This window comes from Argiope bruennichi, chromosome 5 (assembly GCF_947563725.1).
Source record: "Argiope bruennichi chromosome 5, qqArgBrue1.1, whole genome shotgun sequence".
Lineage (NCBI taxonomy): Eukaryota > Metazoa > Arthropoda > Arachnida > Araneae > Araneidae > Argiope > Argiope bruennichi.
In genome coordinates this window covers 67,951,840-67,970,271 of record NC_079155.1, presented here as the reverse complement: position 1 = coordinate 67,970,271, position 18,432 = coordinate 67,951,840, and the positions used below count along the sequence as shown (strand labels likewise).

General features: G+C 25.9%; 2 protein-coding genes across 3 annotated transcripts in view; both read right to left on the bottom strand.

The window, feature by feature from the left end:
* Positions 1–3,315: 3,315 nt before the first annotated feature.
* Positions 3,316–11,541, bottom strand: LOC129969000 (gamma-secretase subunit PEN-2-like). Its single transcript, XM_056083392.1, has 3 exons — positions 11,368–11,541; positions 4,007–4,111; positions 3,316–3,617 (listed from the first exon to the last, which is right to left on the bottom strand). The coding sequence occupies exons 1-3, from the start codon at positions 11,426–11,428 to the stop codon at positions 3,478–3,480; spliced, it is 306 nt and encodes a 101-aa protein (XP_055939367.1). The 5' UTR covers positions 11,429–11,541; the 3' UTR covers positions 3,316–3,477.
* Positions 11,542–14,252: 2,711 nt separating this feature from the next.
* Positions 14,253–18,432, bottom strand: part of LOC129968695 (protein c-ets-1-B-like) — a 75,184-nt gene continuing 71,004 nt past the window's right edge. For both annotated transcript variants that reach the window (XM_056082855.1, XM_056082856.1), the window contains 2 exons: positions 18,102–18,401; positions 14,253–17,466 (listed from right to left, as the gene is read on the bottom strand). In XM_056082855.1, coding sequence (XP_055938830.1) covers positions 17,126–17,466; positions 18,102–18,401 — 641 coding nt within the window. In that variant the 3' untranslated portion in view covers positions 14,253–17,125. The remainder of the gene's footprint in view (positions 17,467–18,101; positions 18,402–18,432) is intronic.

Below are 18,432 nucleotides of genomic sequence, written 5' to 3'. Positions count from 1 at the left end.
TTTACAAAGCCCTGAAACACCATTTAATATTACTTATGACTTAGTGTATTTTATTTTTCCAGAAAATAAAATTAATTTTTAATTTTATGGGTTGCAAGTTTCCGCATGAAACTTATAATTGAGAGGTAAATTGTATTAGTGGTATATTAGTTATGTGCCTGCATTTAATTGTGGTGATGGTACTATGCTTCCATTTGTATTAGATATTTACTAATCAATTTGTGTGCCATTCATTTAATTTAAAATAAGTATTTATCAGTTTTTGTGATATTTTGTTGGTCATCTTTTGAAAATCTCTGTATTATTCGAATGAGCATTCCATGAAATATACACAAATGATTGTAAAAAATGAAATTATATAATATATAAAATAAAGTTTCAAAAAATATATTGATGTAATCATTTTTGAAATATTCTTATTATAAAACTTCCAAAAATATTCCAAGATCTCATATAATGAGAAGCAAAATATAGTACTATTTAATCCTACACTATGCAGTGACACAAATTTGCATCAGCTCCATTTTTCTTTTTTTTCAAATAATTTTGATATTTATTAATTAATAAAATTTACTTACGATGGTTTAGACTTGAAAGAGAAAAGTATTTAAAATTATTTTATCTTATTCCTTTATATATAATTTTTTTTTAAAAAATTATACGGCATACAGTTAAGGACAAAAAAAAAATTATATTTATTTGTAATGAATAGTAATAAAGTGTCTTTGCATATTAATATTTTAAAATCAGACAGAAATGTACCTCATCTTGGACTGGGTCATAGCCACAGTACAGAACTCATTTAAAACGGATTGCATACCATATGTGCAAGCAATTTCCCAGCCAAAGAGATTGGTAACATAACATATATGGAATGATACTGAATTGCAAATTTCAGCTTCTGTGTAAAGTTACAGGGGGAAGGGGCATCTCCAATAGATTATAAATTCCTGAGGAAAATGAAGTATAAATGAAAAAATTAAAAAGCATAGGTATGGATATAAATCAATATCCTCGAATACTTTTTAGCAACAACTTTCACCAAATTCTGCTATTATTTACAGCTAGGATTATCTCATCAATCATTTTATTTAACTTATAGGAGCATTGAAAATAACATTCTATGTGATAGTTAAGAAAATTCAAAAGAGAGAAGCTTTATAAGGTTGCATTATTGTGTCAGTATTGAAATTAAAAGGCGGAATCAACTCGGGTGCCAGTAAGTCTTTCTAACACAATAAATATCATGCTGCCAATAGTTTTATATTTTCAGAGCAATAAAAACAACCTAAAACAATAAAATCACGTTCTGTTCATGAGGAATTAATTTGATTACTCTTAATATGGTTAAGCAAAAACATGGCATAGTTACAGGATAACACGATTGGCAAATGATAGAAGCTTCAAAAAATTCAAACTAAACTGTTATGGTTGAATAAGACAATGAATTTCTAGGTCTCACTCAAAACATTTGTTGACCCACATTACTACTTAGTTAAAGTTGAACTTCTTTTACGTTTAAAGACTTTTTTTTAAATCAGCATAAGAATTGCCAAATATTCGTTTATATGCTGCTACTTTTTGACACAGAGTTACAGTAACTTAGGAATTCTACATTAGTTATCTTTAAAAATAAATCATTTTTATATGCCTGCCATCAAAATGAAGTAAAGATTAAGTTTGTAATTATTAATATTGTTTAATTAAAAAGTCTTATAAGTTAAAACTATGCTAGGATAATATGCCTTCATTTTGCAATAATCATAAGAAAACTTTTTGTAATTTATTATTGCATAAAATTCATTTTCTTAAAAACATTTGAGAAATGGGAAGAAACACTCACATAATGATACTAAAAGTAGCTAAAAAATTAACCATGGGATAAGGGTTGATTAAAATAATTGAATAATATTACAAAATGACATTCTATTTTATAGAAAACATTTAGAGTGATGATTTCATTTAAATGTTTTAAGATTTGCTTTTCTTTCAACTGCAGAATTAAAAGAAATTCATCATTATATAACTCATTGAAAAACATTTGAAAAGATTTTTATTTTGATCACAGTATATACAGGGTGATTTAAAAGCTATTAAGTAAATTTTAAGAATAAATTAGTTTGTAAGAGTTTATATATATATATAGGAATATGTAGTTTAAAACATAATGAGCAACTACTAAAGAGATTACAGTGATAGTAAAATAAAAGACCATAAGACAAACTGATTTTTTTGGTTAGGATTTCTGTTCCAAAATGTTCAATGACCTCACAAATCTAATATTTTCGAAGATATGCAAGATCCCTGTTTTTAGCATTTGTAAGTGTTTGAAAACTCATAGAAAATATGATAAGCATCACTTTAAAGACTTATTTCATTGATCCATACCTGCTGCCAACATAACTCAATAGAATGGATGAATATTCTTCAAATAAGAGTTCCTAAAATTGAATCCAAGAAGGCATTTGCTATAAAATATCGCATTCTTTTCATCATTATTCTGTCATAAGTAGAACTTTCATACAAAATAATCAAAAATTTCTATAAAAAGTTCCTTTATAAATAATTTTCTTTAAAAATAAATCATTTTAAATTTGCTTTTCTATAACTACTTCATCCTAAATTTGTCCTCAATTTACTTCATTATCTATAAATTTGATACAACCTGCATAATGCATTATTGCTATTAAAAAATTCAATCGCTATATTAATTTATTATTACACTCATGTTATATTCAAAGAATACAAGTTCCAAAATATGAAATATTGATAAGACTTGAAAATGACAATATTGGTTATAATATTAAGGCTTCCAATTTTCTTCAAATAAAAATATGCAGAAGCAGACTGAAGTATACCATTTTAGTAAAAATTACATATATTTCAAACATATAAATATTTTTTAATTGAAATTTCCTTCTCATAAGAAATATATTAATTTTAATAATATCTTGAATAAATCTTGCCCGTCCCCCAAAAAAAAAACATTTTACAAAAAGTTATAGAAAATATTTTACAGTTTCTTTTAAAATCGTTTAATTCACTATTTATTCAATAGAAACATAACTAAAATAATTTGAGCTTCAATTTTTTCTAAATAAAAATAAATATTAAAATCAAAAGATGATTTACTGTATAACTTAAAACCACCAATCTAAGGCATAATTATATTAATCAATATGATCAAGGTTCTAAATTTAATTACTTTGTAAAGTATAGGTACTTTGTAGGTACCAATATTTCATGACATTTTGTTACAAAACTGTAGATAGAAGTGAAAAAAAAGAAAGAAATGTTAACTTTAGAAAATAAAAATATTTTTGATTAGAATGATAATTTATTTAAGAAAATCCAAAATTTTTAAAATACTTCAAAATAAAAGTAATAAATAGTATAAGAGATATGCACAAAAAAATCATAAAACATGAATTTATGACAAGAATTTATGATATTATGTGATCCATAATTTACAAAATGTTATGGAATGCCCATAGGAATTATGAAAGATAAGGAATCTGCCAGTTCTCCCCATTCTGCTCTCTTCAGCTGAAAAACTACAATCCAAGATATTAGACCAGCAGCCCAAATAATAGCTCCTATTCCAGAACGAATAACATCTGAAATTGAAATATTTACAAAATAAGATAAATCCCAACAATTTCATGCTAAATATTAAAAATTTTTAAACTGTTTCTTCAAAGTCACAAGATGGCAACAAATGTCTATCATACATCTTTATGGTATCTTCCAAAATTTTTTAAAAAGTTTTTATACAAAAAAAAAAAAAAAAAAACCCTAATTATTTCAATTCTAAAATTTAGATGTATAAAGCTAAACGTTATAAATGAAAATAGAAATAAAAATGGAGCTAATTTGAATATTAAACAAGTTTTAAAACGAAAATTTTGAAAATCATATTGGAAAAAATTAGCACAGCTAAACATATTTATTTCACTCTCTCTCTCTCTCTCTTTCTTTTTTAGATGCATAATAAGTATATACTCACATGTTCTGATCATTTTTTGTTCTTCGAAATGGCTCCTTCGAAAAGCTTCATTAAAAAACCAAAGAGCATTGACAAACCACAAGAAAGGCAGGAAGAAAAATCCACCTGGAAAGATAATTTGCATAAAAGTTATTGCAATAAAGATTTTTTTTCTGATCATAAATAAAAAAAAAGATACATTTTAAAAGACAAGATGGTTGATCATTCAACAAAGTATATCAAAAGCTGAAAGTATAAATTCCTTTTATTGAAATCCTCATAGATTTTAAAGCCAATGTCCATGCCTCAGATTTCATCTTTGGCTAAGCCTTTGCTGAAATATCCACATTCCTAATAAAAGTTAAAGTTGGCTCTATTCTTTTCCTTTAGAGTGCATCCTTAGCTTTATTTTTTCAAAAAGCCACTTTTTTTTTTCTACCATCTTTCTCAAAATTAGCAAAAATTTTCTCCACCGCACCACACCCACCAAAGATTTTATTCTTAAAATTTCGATCATACTCAACTGCTCACCACTTGCTTCTTTCAATCACTCATCAATTGTCAAGTTCAAATTTCTAATTTTACACCAATCAATTTAACTGTAAATCAAATGTCGTACCAACTAAAGTATCTCTCAAAGAATTTTTTACATTAAAAAAAAAGAACATTAAACGAGGATCTCTTTCAAAACTCTACTGTGCACAAAAATATTGTTTATTATTAATAAAGGAGAATGTAGCATTGCTGCTTGAATTTTGACAATTTTTCAAAAAAATATTTTTTACATAATTTTTAACAATACATTTCATTATTGCAATGAAATTTAAAGCATTTTCATTTCTTCATCAAATATTTAATTTCATGCTTTTTTTTTCATTGTTGATTGCTAAGAGAGAAAGATTCTGTTATTTATCTGTTCAGTGTGCATGAAGCATAAGAAAGTAAAATTACATTACCAAAAAAGAAAACATGCAATTTGAAAGAGATTACTTAGACATGACAAATGCAAGATGGTATGAAAGAATAAGAAGGCCTTATCTCCCATGAGTCATGCTCAGATGCTTAAGTTCTTAATAACATTATGATGTCATGAGACTTCATTCAATTAGGAAAGATCATTTATACAATAAACAATAAAGTGTAGAGCTATTAAAATAATATATATCCATCACAATTTGATGCCTAAAAATACTCTGAGTAGCAAACCATGAAGATCAAATTAATAATATGATATTTAATTAAAATAAACACGATCAATATTCTCAGCAAACCAGTTGGTAACAAAAGTGGTTTGTAAAAATGATAATAACAATAAATGCAGATGAAAAGAATATTAAAAGATAAATAATTCATCAATATTTTAAAATTTTAGCTTTTAAATGATACAAATTGCTTTAAATGTTTACATTAGAAAAGTTGATAATTTTATTTTGCTTTGAAAGAAATTTTGAAAATTTTTATTTGGTATATTTCATTTTGAAATCCACCACAATTTTTATCTATTTTAAAATGATTGTATTCTTATTCAATCTTATCTTTTTTAAGATACCCTTTGTTTATAAAATTATGTGGTACAAAAAAAAAAAAAAAAAAAAAAAAAAAACCCTAATAAGACAAATATCTATAAAGGTAAAAATCAGAAAGTTCCAGTGAATAAAAGCCAATCAGAAAACTCCAGAATTCAAAACACTAACTTGATTTCTTTTGGAATTGATCATTCCATGCATATGAGCTCAAAGTTATGCTCAATATTTCAATGATATATATAACAATTTAATTTCAATGATTAATAGAAATTCAGAAACATATCTAACTGATTTGAAAAATAGTGCCCTAATGAGTATGATTAAATTACAAATTTGAATAAATTCACTAGGTTCTTAAATAAAAAAATATTTTGCTCCAATAATATTAAATTTAACTGATTTCTTGCAAAATTGCTTAAAGAAAGGAATATATAGTTTACAACTTTCAGAAAAACTAAATTCAGGTAGACAGATAGGGTTAAATACACCAATGATATTAACAAATTTAAAAAATGGATTATGTACTAATTTGAGACATTTTTTCAATAAACCTCTAAGTAATTATATTAAATTTTCAATATCTGCAATAAAAATGCTAAAAAATTTTCAAAAAAGTGAAAAATCTAGCCCAATAGGAAACTCAAACTTATGTGCACATTCAGATAATAATCAAGATTGACATTCTAGCAATTTAAGGTCAAATTATATTAAACCAAGTCCTCTATTAAATATTAATAACACTAACATGCATTTCCAAAATAAATTGCCATCTTCTACATTTTAGACCAACCAATTTAAAATGTTTATTTTTAAGTTCAAACTTATATTTTCAGACTGCCTGAAGTAACATTAACCACTTCTAACCCAGTTCTAACAAATGTTGATTCTTCAATAGAGGAAAATTTAATTTGACATTTATTAAACTATCTGGATATTATACAAGAAAAATTTCCATCATAAGAAAAATGAAAAAAAAAAAAAAAAAAAAAAAAAACATTTTGTTTACAATTGTCATGAAAAATTTCAAACCTTGCTAACACAAAACTGCTTAGAAAAATTAATTAAATCATAAAAATAAACAAATAATTTTTTTAAAAAAATATGAAATGCCATTTCTTAATTAACCCATTCAAAATTATTTCTGTGGAGGGCTGAATTATACCTGATCTTCATCTTCAATGTTTTGTACAAGGGAAAAAAAAAAAGAAAAAAAAAAAACGAGATTTATAAATGTCTTTCTGCTAATAAATGTACTCTAGATAATTACATCACTGAGATTTAACTTATGCACTGTCTCTCTCTGGGAGAATGAATGAAACAAAACACAACAACCACATTTCCTATGGCAGACTTCTTAGCAATTCCTGTTAAAAGAAAATCATGTTCAAGAATACAGTTACAATTTGCCACTAATGCCAAACAACAACAACAACAAAAAAAAAAAACACTGAGCCAAGCATTTATAACAATAAGTCATTTCTTATTTGAAATATAGTAGTATATTTTTTTTGATAATTTTGATACAATTTAAATTCACATCTCTGTTAAAAATGTGTGTGTGTGTGTGTGAACTTTTATAATTATTTTTATATTATAATTATAATTATATATATAATTATTGTTATGAAATTTTATAATTAAGAATAAGTATCATGCAAATCTAATTTTGCATCTATATTATTATGACTATCACATTGAAAATTAACTTGATAAATTTTATGTCCCAGATATTTACACCAACCCATGATCATTAATTAACTAATTAAAAAAATTTAATATTTAATAAGCTTTTCTGCCATTCTGGAATCTGCAACGGCAAAAAAAAAACCCCCTGTAATTCTACAAGGTTTGCAGGTAGCAGAAATTTTAACAATTCTAATCTTTTTAATTGAAGTTTAAAAAGCACTTTAACTTTTGAGTTGTGTGGCTTCTGGTTTTATTCATCTCTTTCGGGATCTAATTTCTACAATTTTAACAGTTTAACACTGTACTGTAATATTAAGTTAAAAATTATATGCCTAAACAAAATGCTGGGTCAACTATTTTTTACAAATAGTTTGTGCTTGAACACATAAAAATTTCTAAAGTATTCCCATTCTGATTCCAAGTTTTTATTATCCAACAGAAATGGATGTATCAAATAATGATTATGAAGAAAAAAATGTGATTTAAAGTGTAATTTGACGGATCATTTAACAATGAATATCTCATATTTACAAAAATTACAATCTTCATAAAAATTATTTGAAATTCTAACAATATGGTCATAATCCAAGTTTTGAAATCTATGTCAAATATTGGGAATCTTTAAAATAAATTAGTAAAGTTTTTCCTTATCAACTCATCAACTGACAATCCTAAAAGGAAAAGAATAAAATTGAACAGAAGTAATTCAATTTTAAGAATAAGACACTGAAATGTAATGTTCTAAAATAAATTTTTAAAAAATACTTCTAATTATTAAAATTACAGAAAAAAATTGTACAAAAATAAAGCTATCACTTAAAAGTTAATTTTTAAATTTTAATGTTGTTTAAAAATTATTTTTAAGCAAATATATTTCAAAAGTAATGGAAAAAATTCAACTAGTCTTTAGTTAAAAATGAAATTAAAACTAGATTTTAAAAAAAACTTTACTGGGCACTCAATCCACCAAAAAGTAATAGCTTGAATGCTTTACTTAGCTTTAATAGCTTTAGATGCATTATTCTGCTTCATAGAATGTTTTGTATGACTTTTATATCTTACATCTTGAATGATGGCATATTATGCAATTTCCACATAATATCCTACTTATAAGAATTATTAAATAAAAAATAGTCTAAGAATGAAAAATTATTTTTCAGCCCTAATTTATATGTAATTGCGGCAATTAAAAAAATGTCTTAAAAATAATGGGTTTGTTAGGATAATAATATGTCTAATTTCAATAATAAACAATGAAAATTGAACAATGAAAACAGTGAAGGAATTGAAAATTCACATCCTCCAACATTTTCATCCCCTCTGAACTGAAGAGCTTCAAAAATTCCCTCTGTACTACATTCATCATTTCAAATGAAATCAAAACTGCTGTAATTATCATGTTCACAAGATAGCATGGAAAACATGGGCAAAGCAATATACATACATTGTGTGCATGTAAAAATTTTAATTTATCCACATTCTAAAAATTAATTATTTTCTAGTCACTTGAATACAAATTTTACTTCTGAGTTACATAGAATTATGTTTCCCATGCTGAGTCCACATTTGCTAAATTCCAAATGCTGTCTTAGCTAAACTCCCTACTAAAGATATAGAAACTCAGAATGTTTTCTCACAGTCTTTTTTTTTTTGTCTTCTATTTAAAATGTGTCTTTAGATAGTCATGATCTGAATACAAATTTCACCTCTGAGTTATGTAGATTTATATTTCTCCATGCTGAGACCATTTGTGCTAAATTCATATTATTATATAAATTTTTTGGCATGAACAAGGTTACAAAAACAAATAAATTGTACCTTCATATTTTTATAAAATTACTTAAATCTAACAAAAAAAATTATAGTAGAAAATTTTCTTAAGTAATTACTAAAGAAAAAGATACATATGTATTAAACATGACAAATATAAGAGAACTTTTATTTCACATTTCCAGAAATGAAATCCTAGATGATGAATTTGTCTTAATTAAAAAGTGATCCCACAATAAAATAAACGAAACTGAATATGAACATTATATAAATGGCTGGAACAAATCTGGGATTTAAATAAAGCAGCTTTCTATATTATAATGAGGTTTATATAATATAATTTTTATATAAATAATAATTTTTTATTTGTAATATAGAAAAGGAATTCCATGTGCAAGACACACATAATAACAAAAAAATTGAACTTGCAATCTGAAGAGTATAATGGTATAGTACTAAATATCTATAAAATATTTAAATAAAAATGAAGTATTAACTAGTAGTTTTTTAAGCGAAACCTATGTTATTATTTAAATGAATCGACTAGATATAAACAATTTTAAAGCAAAAAAATATGAGATAAATAATATAACTCCACAAAATATTTCCAAACTTTAGTCATGGAATTCTTAAAATGATACTTCTATCAAAAATTATTTTCTCTTTTGCAAATATTTTCCTTATATGCTTAATTACCTTGTACTTGTATAAATTATATATAGCCATTTTTAAAGATATATCCAAAGTTTGGTAGCTAAATCCTAAACTCTCTCACTATTAACCCGATCATGCAAGCTATATACCAATGAATCATTTTTTAATCATTTCTTATCCAAACCAAGAACTCAAAATTTAAAATGAGGACTTGTTTAGTGATAATTGGCTTTACATTTTTACTCTCCTTTTGAAACAGAAACCAGCACCAAAATGGCTCATAAATACAGATCATTCATTGCAGATTAGGAGTGAAAGCGTTAAACATATGATATTTCTAACAAAAATTATTTCACTTTTTCACAAATATTTTTCTCATACATGCAATCCTGCATATGTTTAAAATATATATTATCACTTTTTATAGATATATAGTACCAAAACTATATTATCCAATAGGAAACTGCCAGAGAATCCCATAACATTTTGAACCCCTCATAACATGGCATTTTTTTTTTTTTTTTTTTTGCATTATTTTAGGGATAATTTAATTTTGAGCTTTCTTTTACTTTACAAAGATTGAAGATATGGATTTATTCAAATTAAAACTAATTATCACTTCAGATAATTATTCTTCCATTAATTCTCCAGATAATTAATCAGACCATATTTTTACATTCATGAGTACATTAATATATATCCCCTTTTAACAGTAATTTTCTGATTGATACACAGGTCAACAGTCCTGACAAATTTTGTATCAAAGTATTTGCACTGTGCTATTTTTATTATTATTATTATTATTTAGATTTTTGTTCTTAAAATTAAAATGTCTCAAATACAAAATTTTTAAGCGAACTCATTGGTGATACACAATTGACACCTTAAAAAATCAAAAATAAATGTGATTTTGAAAATAGGAGGAAAAAAAGTGGCAGAAGGGCAAGGGGGAAATTCCTGAATTGACAAGAAGCCTTAATGGGATTTCACTCACTCCGTATAAGGACAAATCATCATCTCATATATAGAATTAAATAACTAAAATTAGAAATTAATATCCTTATCAAACATCAGACAGACACCATTTATATTTTTGGATATAATAACACTTTCACTTAGCAAATTACCATTGGTAAAAAAGAATATATCTAAAAACCAATGTTTCATGAACGGAAATATAATAAATACTTTATTTCTGATACCATAAAGGGGAAAAAATAAATAAAGAGACCTGATTTAGTTAAAAAGACAAACATAAAAGAACTTCGAAACAATAATTAAATAAGAAAAATAAACATATTTGCAGCAAAGCAATTAATTTACATAAAACATAATATAATACATAGAAAGCTCATCAGGCATATGCACAGATCATTTTTAGATAAACACATGATCATTTATAAAATACGTTTACAAATAATAACAACAGACAAATAAATATATTGATATTATTAGATCAACAATATAAACTTTAGCTAAATTACTATTTTTGAAGTGTTTTATTAGACAGCTAATCAGTCCTATTTTCAATTTTTAAAAGAATGGTTGCATATCTTTTGCTTCAATTATTTTAAGAGTAAAATTTAATTTATTCTTATTATGCCATTTTACACAAACTTTAATTAATTCGTATAATTATATTTTTGCTGCATTAAAAAATACTAAAATATCAAATGTTTAATTATAATGAAAAATATTTGAGTGTCTAACTGTAAAGCAGAAACAACTACTTTATCAACATTTTACCTCTGTAATACCATCTGCACAATTTTAACTTTTCATCGTCTTTAATCTTCCTTAAATCCATTTTCTTTTCTTTCTTTCCTTTTTTCTTCCTTTATTTATTTTTTTCTGTCATAAAAGAAAACCTTTAAACTTTTGTTTACGGTTGTCAAAAAATGGATACTTTCTCAATTCACTTCAAATGAGTGCAGGGAAAATTATTTTTTCTCAGTGAAAGTGACAGTTAGAGGAATAAATTGAGTTAATATCACTCTAGAATCTTAACTTAATATAATAATGATACGTCGTGGAACATGCGTTTGTTTTGATTCATTTTTTCCCAATCGTTAGATCTTCAGCCGTTTATGAGTTATTATGAAGCAGCAAATATGAAGAGAAGCATAAGGACTTCTAAGATGTTAATCAGGGTGTTAACTTTGAGTTCATTATCTTCACTATGCAATTGAAAGTAATTACTGATTTAATTAAGCAAAAAGTGATTTTTCTAGGTTAAATTTATATTTAAAAAAAATTAATCAAACTATCTTTAAATAAAACACGAGTAAATACGTAAGAAACTTTTATCACAATTAAATAAACAAATAGATCCAGAAAAATTTGGCGGAGATTTAATGAAATTTAGTTTTTGAACACGCAATCCTTCGATCCCGTCCCGAAGCAAGCCTTAAGGCCGTCATAGCATTAATTATAAATAACCAAACATTTCAGAGGAATATCATAACTCTTGAAATTAAGGAGTCTGTAATCTTTCATAATAATTTTAACACACGTATTAGTTTTTTTTTTTTTTTTCAACGTATTTACAATTTATTTCGTGTACAATTTACATCGTTGAGCACTATTATGTTTATGTACAGTATCATGTCAGATTCCAAATATTGTTTGGTGTATTTAATATAATTTTTGTTAGTTTTAATATAAACATTTAGGCTACTTTTAGCAAATGTATTTCTTAGAATAAATGTATATCTCTTTATAATTGAAATGTAAATTTTAACTTCAGTGTTTTAGTTAACTAATCTAAATTCCTATCAAATAAATATATACAATATTTATAATATTTGATAAGGAAGTCACATAGTAATTAAAAATTTTTGTTTGTTTCCTACGAGATAAGATCAATATGAAAAAAGTTGTAACATTAAAAAGACAAGCAACAAGCTCATTTAGTTAATGAAATATTTCAAAATATTCAAGCTATACTTTTTCAATCCTTCATAAATTATCAAAAGTGAAAATATAAGGCAATTAATTCTAACTAATAAGTAGTACATAAGCTTTCTGCCTTCTCCTTCAACCTAATCTACTAAGATTTAAATTTTTCCTGAAATAAATTTGATTGAAAATTTTAAAATAAAGTTAAAATATAATAAATAGTTGCATTGTTTCATACAATCAAAAGCTTAAATTGTTCTACCACAAATGAGAAAAAAATGCCTTGAAAGACACAAAGTTTCTATGGTATAAAATATCTTTCTCATTCTCAAGTTTACACATTTTTTTTTTTTTTTTCACAATATGGCACAAAAAAGAAATTTGATTCAATTAAAGTTATCAGTGATTGTCTCTGCCAAACTTGCACATACATTCTGAAAGGGTTAAACTTTTAAACAAATAAAACCATGAGCAAAATTTTAAATGCAGTAGTAGATTCAAATATTAGAGAAATAAAAAGTCGGCTTATTTTTCTTCTTTTGTGTGTGTGTGTGTGGTTCTATCACAAAGGAAAATTTAACATGAATAAACTAGGCCAAGAATCAAAAAAAAAAAAAAAAAAAAAAAAGAATACTGGAGAATCTCACAAGTTGTTCCAAATTTTATAAATAGACAAAAAAGTTAAATAGTGGAAGAGTGGTTAACATGAATTGACATTATAAAGAACTACTTTTTATACAAGAAATTCTCATAATTAAAAAAATTATTGCTATTTTATTCAATAAAAATAATTCTTTTGCTTTTATAAAATAGTTTTTGAGAAAGAGGTTCTTATTTTGAAGATGCAAACAATCAAAATGTAACTGTATTGTTTATTAATTACACCAAAATAGCTATTATGAAACCACATTTCTCAATAACTAGCATAACATTTAATATCACAAAAATCTTCTCCATGCAGTGACTTGAATCATTTGATCATTTTATATCATGGTTTTTTAAATTTATAAATACTTGCTTTAAACATGAAATGAATAATCTGATATTGCTTTGATCCTTGTTTTTTCTCTTAAATATTACCTTACCATTTTTAGAAAATTTGCCATTTATTTTCATTTTATCTGTCTTTGTGACCTTCTCTTATGATAATACAATGTTCATTCGAGTTATTTAAGATTTTAATATTGATCTTATCAACCATTCTGTTAGTTGTTAGTTTTATTATTCTGTCTTATCAAATCTGATATATAAAATTGTAATTTTTACAGCAGCAATTATAGTATATTAATACAATAGCAATTCTTAATATTATAATATGTACTGTTATTTTCTAAATAATTTTATGCTATGTCATGAATTTTAAAATTATTAACATTGATTGTAACTACTGCACCAGTCAAAATGACTGATCGATCTCTGGTAGAATCTCAGTCTGTGTTGATCTCTGGTAGTTCTATTGTTAATAAACTATGAACAACTGACAAAAATTTTAAATAAAAAGCAATGTGACTGGAAATGACTCCCTATCTCCAATTTTTTTTTTAAATAAAATTTTGCTGTTTAAGATAAAAAATAATGCATACTTTTTTAATATAAACATTTAAAAAAATGACATTGAAAAATTTGATGATAAAAAGAAAAGGAGAACAGCATTTCCTTTTTTTAAATGCTTGTGCAAATATTATTAAAGTACCAATGCAAAAATAATAATAGACACAAAAAGAAACAATAAATTCAATTGCAAAGAATTTTTATTTGTAATGTAAATGGCTCAACTTTCCAGAGCATACATGTGCGTTCAAGATGACAAGAAAGCTCTGGAAGACAATTTTTATCTATATTTTGTAACTCTGGATAATAGCAGCAAAGTACATCATCATTTCAAAACACAATGACAATTATCTCTCCCTATTTGATTTTATAATGCAATAACAGTAGAAAGAGTATTTAAGGCACTTATCAACACTGAATGTAACACCAACATTTATTTTTTCATATTAATATGTTGTACTAAAGATAAAAGGTATTTCAAACTTTTGCTTAATTCATTTATTAAATTTAGAGTTGATACAGGAAAAAGGACGAACTTTACATCTTTACAAATTAGAACTGATTTCATCAATATTTAAATATAATAATATTGCTTGTAATATCTTCCATTACACAAAATGCTTCACAAATTTTTAGCCAGTTAATAACTAGCAAAGACATAGTAACGCAACAGAAAAAGACATAACAGAGCTGCACAGTAACAGCTTTTAATTATATTCTGATCAAAAACAGTTTCAATGTTTTTCTTACAAATAAAATGAAATTATTAATAAAGCAGCATTCATCTGTAAGATGCTTATACAATAAAGCATAATTATGCACATAATAATTTATATATAATATAGATTTAATATCAATTCAATTTTTAAAATGAAAAAATATAGATGTTAATTTTCAAATCAAAACCTCATGTATTTGTTAATTAGAACTTTTTCTAAAATACTGATCAATCAACAAACGTTTATTTTCATAGCACCATTAAACTGTAAGTCAATGCATCTGAGATAGAGAAATTTTTCTTTTTCTTAGAAATATTAATAAACCAGAAAATAATTAAATGTCATACAAATTATTATTTCTATACCATATATTTTATTATAATTATGTTTATTTGAATTTAAAAAAAGAAATAAGTTGAAAACTAAATTTGCAAATGATAACTCAAAGCTTTAAAAATTAGTTTGGATGTAGTTTTATAGTATAAAGCATAAAAATGTACACGAGTTTCCGAATATCAATGCACATACAACAATAGATATATATTTGCAATTATAATTTACTCTAAATAATATTTTCTTTCTGTTTCAAACAAATGTTATCTAAGATTGTATCTGACATAACATTTCCAAAAGGTTAAAATTTCTCCAATTTACAATACTACCTGTAACATCATCAGCTATATATATGTACATATACACATAGATATTATTTCAGTTTTTCACTGCCTAACATTCATTATTTTGTGCAATTTCTAAAATGAATATTCTGAAATAATGCATCTCCATTCTGTCTAATAATCAAGTTACAGAATGATACAGATATAGTTAAAATGCAAATGTAATTGAAAAATAAATACATATAGTTTAGATAATACAAATTCCAATAAGAATAATTGTAACCTGAAATAAAATATTACACCATTTTCATGTAATGTCATAAAATATAATTTTTGAAGCAATAAAATACAGAATAAATTAATCTATAAAGTTTTTATTAAAATAAGTGCTCTACAAGATGATATAAGTGCAACCGTTAACCATTTACATAATCGGATTTAGTGTTGTTAATTCTACAGTATACTCTAAATATCTCCCTGCAAAACATTTTTAAGCCATCACAGAAAATATAACGATTTGATGATAATTTTTATATATTTACAGAGATAATTTGTCATAATTGAGTTATTGTTATAGCAATGAAAAGGATAGTACATAAGAAAATACTGATAAAGTTCCAAAAAAAAAAAAGTGACAGATGATTTTTTTTTTCTTTGTTGAGTAAATTAATATTATGACACTGCTATGAAACTGTTATTGTTTTATTCAATGAAGAAGGATGAAATTAAGTAAACAAACATTTTCAGCAACATGCAACATCATTACTTGACAACATTTACACAAAAGAAAGCAGCATCACAGAGCCGCATTCAGCTCACATTCATACAGTATAACAACATCAAAAATCTACACTGAACCTACTAAGCCACTTTAAAAGCTTTGTAAACAACAAACAATTATTTAAAAAGCATGATAAGCAAAATTCTACAATGTTCTCACAGCTATATTGAGAACAATAATCACTGGGAGAGCACAGATATTCCATGTAGCCAACTCGGCATTAAAACCCTTTTTCATATAGAACAATCAGTTTAAATATTGAAACAAGATTGTGATACTACATTAGCATAAGAGGTGGTGTCATAAAAGATTAATTTTAATACCAATATAGTTTTATAATTATAACCAAATCTTTCTTTGAATCTCAGTCATTTAACAATATTGTAGTATCACTTTGGCTAGTTAACCACACATGTATTTTTCCCATGTCTATCTTTTCAACTTTGGTCGATAAATCAAAATGCCATAAAAGAAGCATTTAAAGACTAATTCTTTTTGAGATCATAATATAAGACTAAAGGTCAGACATCAAACATAAAACACAAGAAAATCCATACACATTAAAAAGTATATATAAAAAAAGAAGTTAGCCCTGTTCTTATCAATAGCTTTATTGCTAAATTGAGAAAAAAATCTAAGTCTTTGAATATGAGAGACAATTGGAAAAAGCATAAACAAATTGAAACATCAAACCAAAGGCAATATATTGAAATTATATTTATTTCTTGTGGTCTTAATCTTTAGCATCCTTGGCTAGACTAGAAAGGTACACGATCAAGACATGCATATGGGAAGCATACGTAATCAAAAAGCCTTTGAAATATCACTAAGGGGACTGGGCTTACAATAAAAGTTGGCCATTGAAAGAACATTTTAGGCTCCGGTGGTTAAAGGTACAGAATACAGCTATCTTATGGCCTGAAATACAATCACCCAATTCATTCATCATCCTTCTTTTCAGGTTTCAAATCAACCATGGCATGCAACTCTTCAGGAGTGTAACCAAGGAGGTTCTGCAAATCACACACAAAACGGTACACATATCGCTTCCCAGCAGTTTTATGAATAATGTTTTTGTCATAATAATATCTCAGTCCACGGCTCAACTTCTCATAGTTCATTTTAGGTTTGTTCTTGCGAATTCCCCAGCGTCTAGCCACTTCATCAGGGTCGGTCAACTTGAATTCCCAGCCATCTCCAGTCCAACTGATGAATCCCTGGCAGGATTTGTCAGTGAGAAGTTCCAATAAGAATTGCCATAGCTGAATGGGCCCACTTCCTATAATAAGCGAATTTCATCATTAAAAATTTCATTAGAAATATTTACAAAATTTCTAGATATTGAAGGCCATTTATAATCTAACAAAATAGACGGCAGTATGAAACTTCAACTAGTTTTACACCAAAGTGTTTCAGATTTTACTGATTTAAGGTAAAAAATTCAATTATTACAATTTTCTTTAAAAAAATGTTAATATCATTCATAGTTTTATTTATTTTATAATCACCTAAAAGCAAATATTTATAAGATAATAAAGATTACCTAATTGATTATTGTGCCCATTTCTATACTTGATACTATCTATTCCAAATTTTTCCAATTTTTTTATTTAAATTTTTATTTTAATAGTAACTATTATGGGCCAAATTATGCATAAACTTCTAGATAATTCTCAAAATTATTACACTGAATGTGTTTTCAAAAATTGAAGATAGGTATTAATTAATCTTAAATCTAAAGTCACCTCCCCCCCCCCTTTTGTGACAAGCAAAATTACACAAAAAGCATCTGATTATCAAAAAATACTAGATGATTTTCAATTTTGCAATTCTTTTCTTCCCAATCTACACAAATTCAAAACATAAATATGACATAAATCAGCAAATTAAAAAATAAGATAATGTTCAACTAACCAGCTAGGACGGCTGCTTGTATCACAGGTTTCACATCACAGCCTTGCTGAACATGAGCAGGTGATGCATTTTGCACATGACCCAAGTGGGATAAAGGAGATTCCCTGGTATGCAGAGGAGCAAAGGCCGGATGCGTTTGGTGGGATGTGTGGTGCCCGTTAGGTGTACCATGACTTAGGTCAGCAGGCCACTGATCAGGTGAAGGTGGTACTGAAGATGGTACAGTCTGGAATGCTGTATCATAATGGTGGTGAGAATTGTATCCTTCTGGAAGACCCAAGTCATGCTGAGTATATCGACCTACAAAAAAGGAAGGGGGGGGAATTAATAT

Excerpts from the sequence above, each read along its gene's own strand:
- LOC129969000 (XM_056083392.1), bottom strand. The coding sequence starts at position 11,428 with ATGGATTTAAGGAAGATTAAAGACGATGAAAAGTTAAAATTGTGCAGA. Across the intron at positions 4,112-11,367 it reads GTGCAGATGGTATTACAGAG|GTGGATTTTTCTTCCTGCCT; the intron begins GTAAAATGTTGA and ends TTATCTTTCCAG. Across the intron at positions 3,618-4,006 it reads ACAAAAAATGATCAGAACAT|ATGTTATTCGTTCTGGAATA; the intron begins GTGAGTATATAC and ends TTTCAATTTCAG.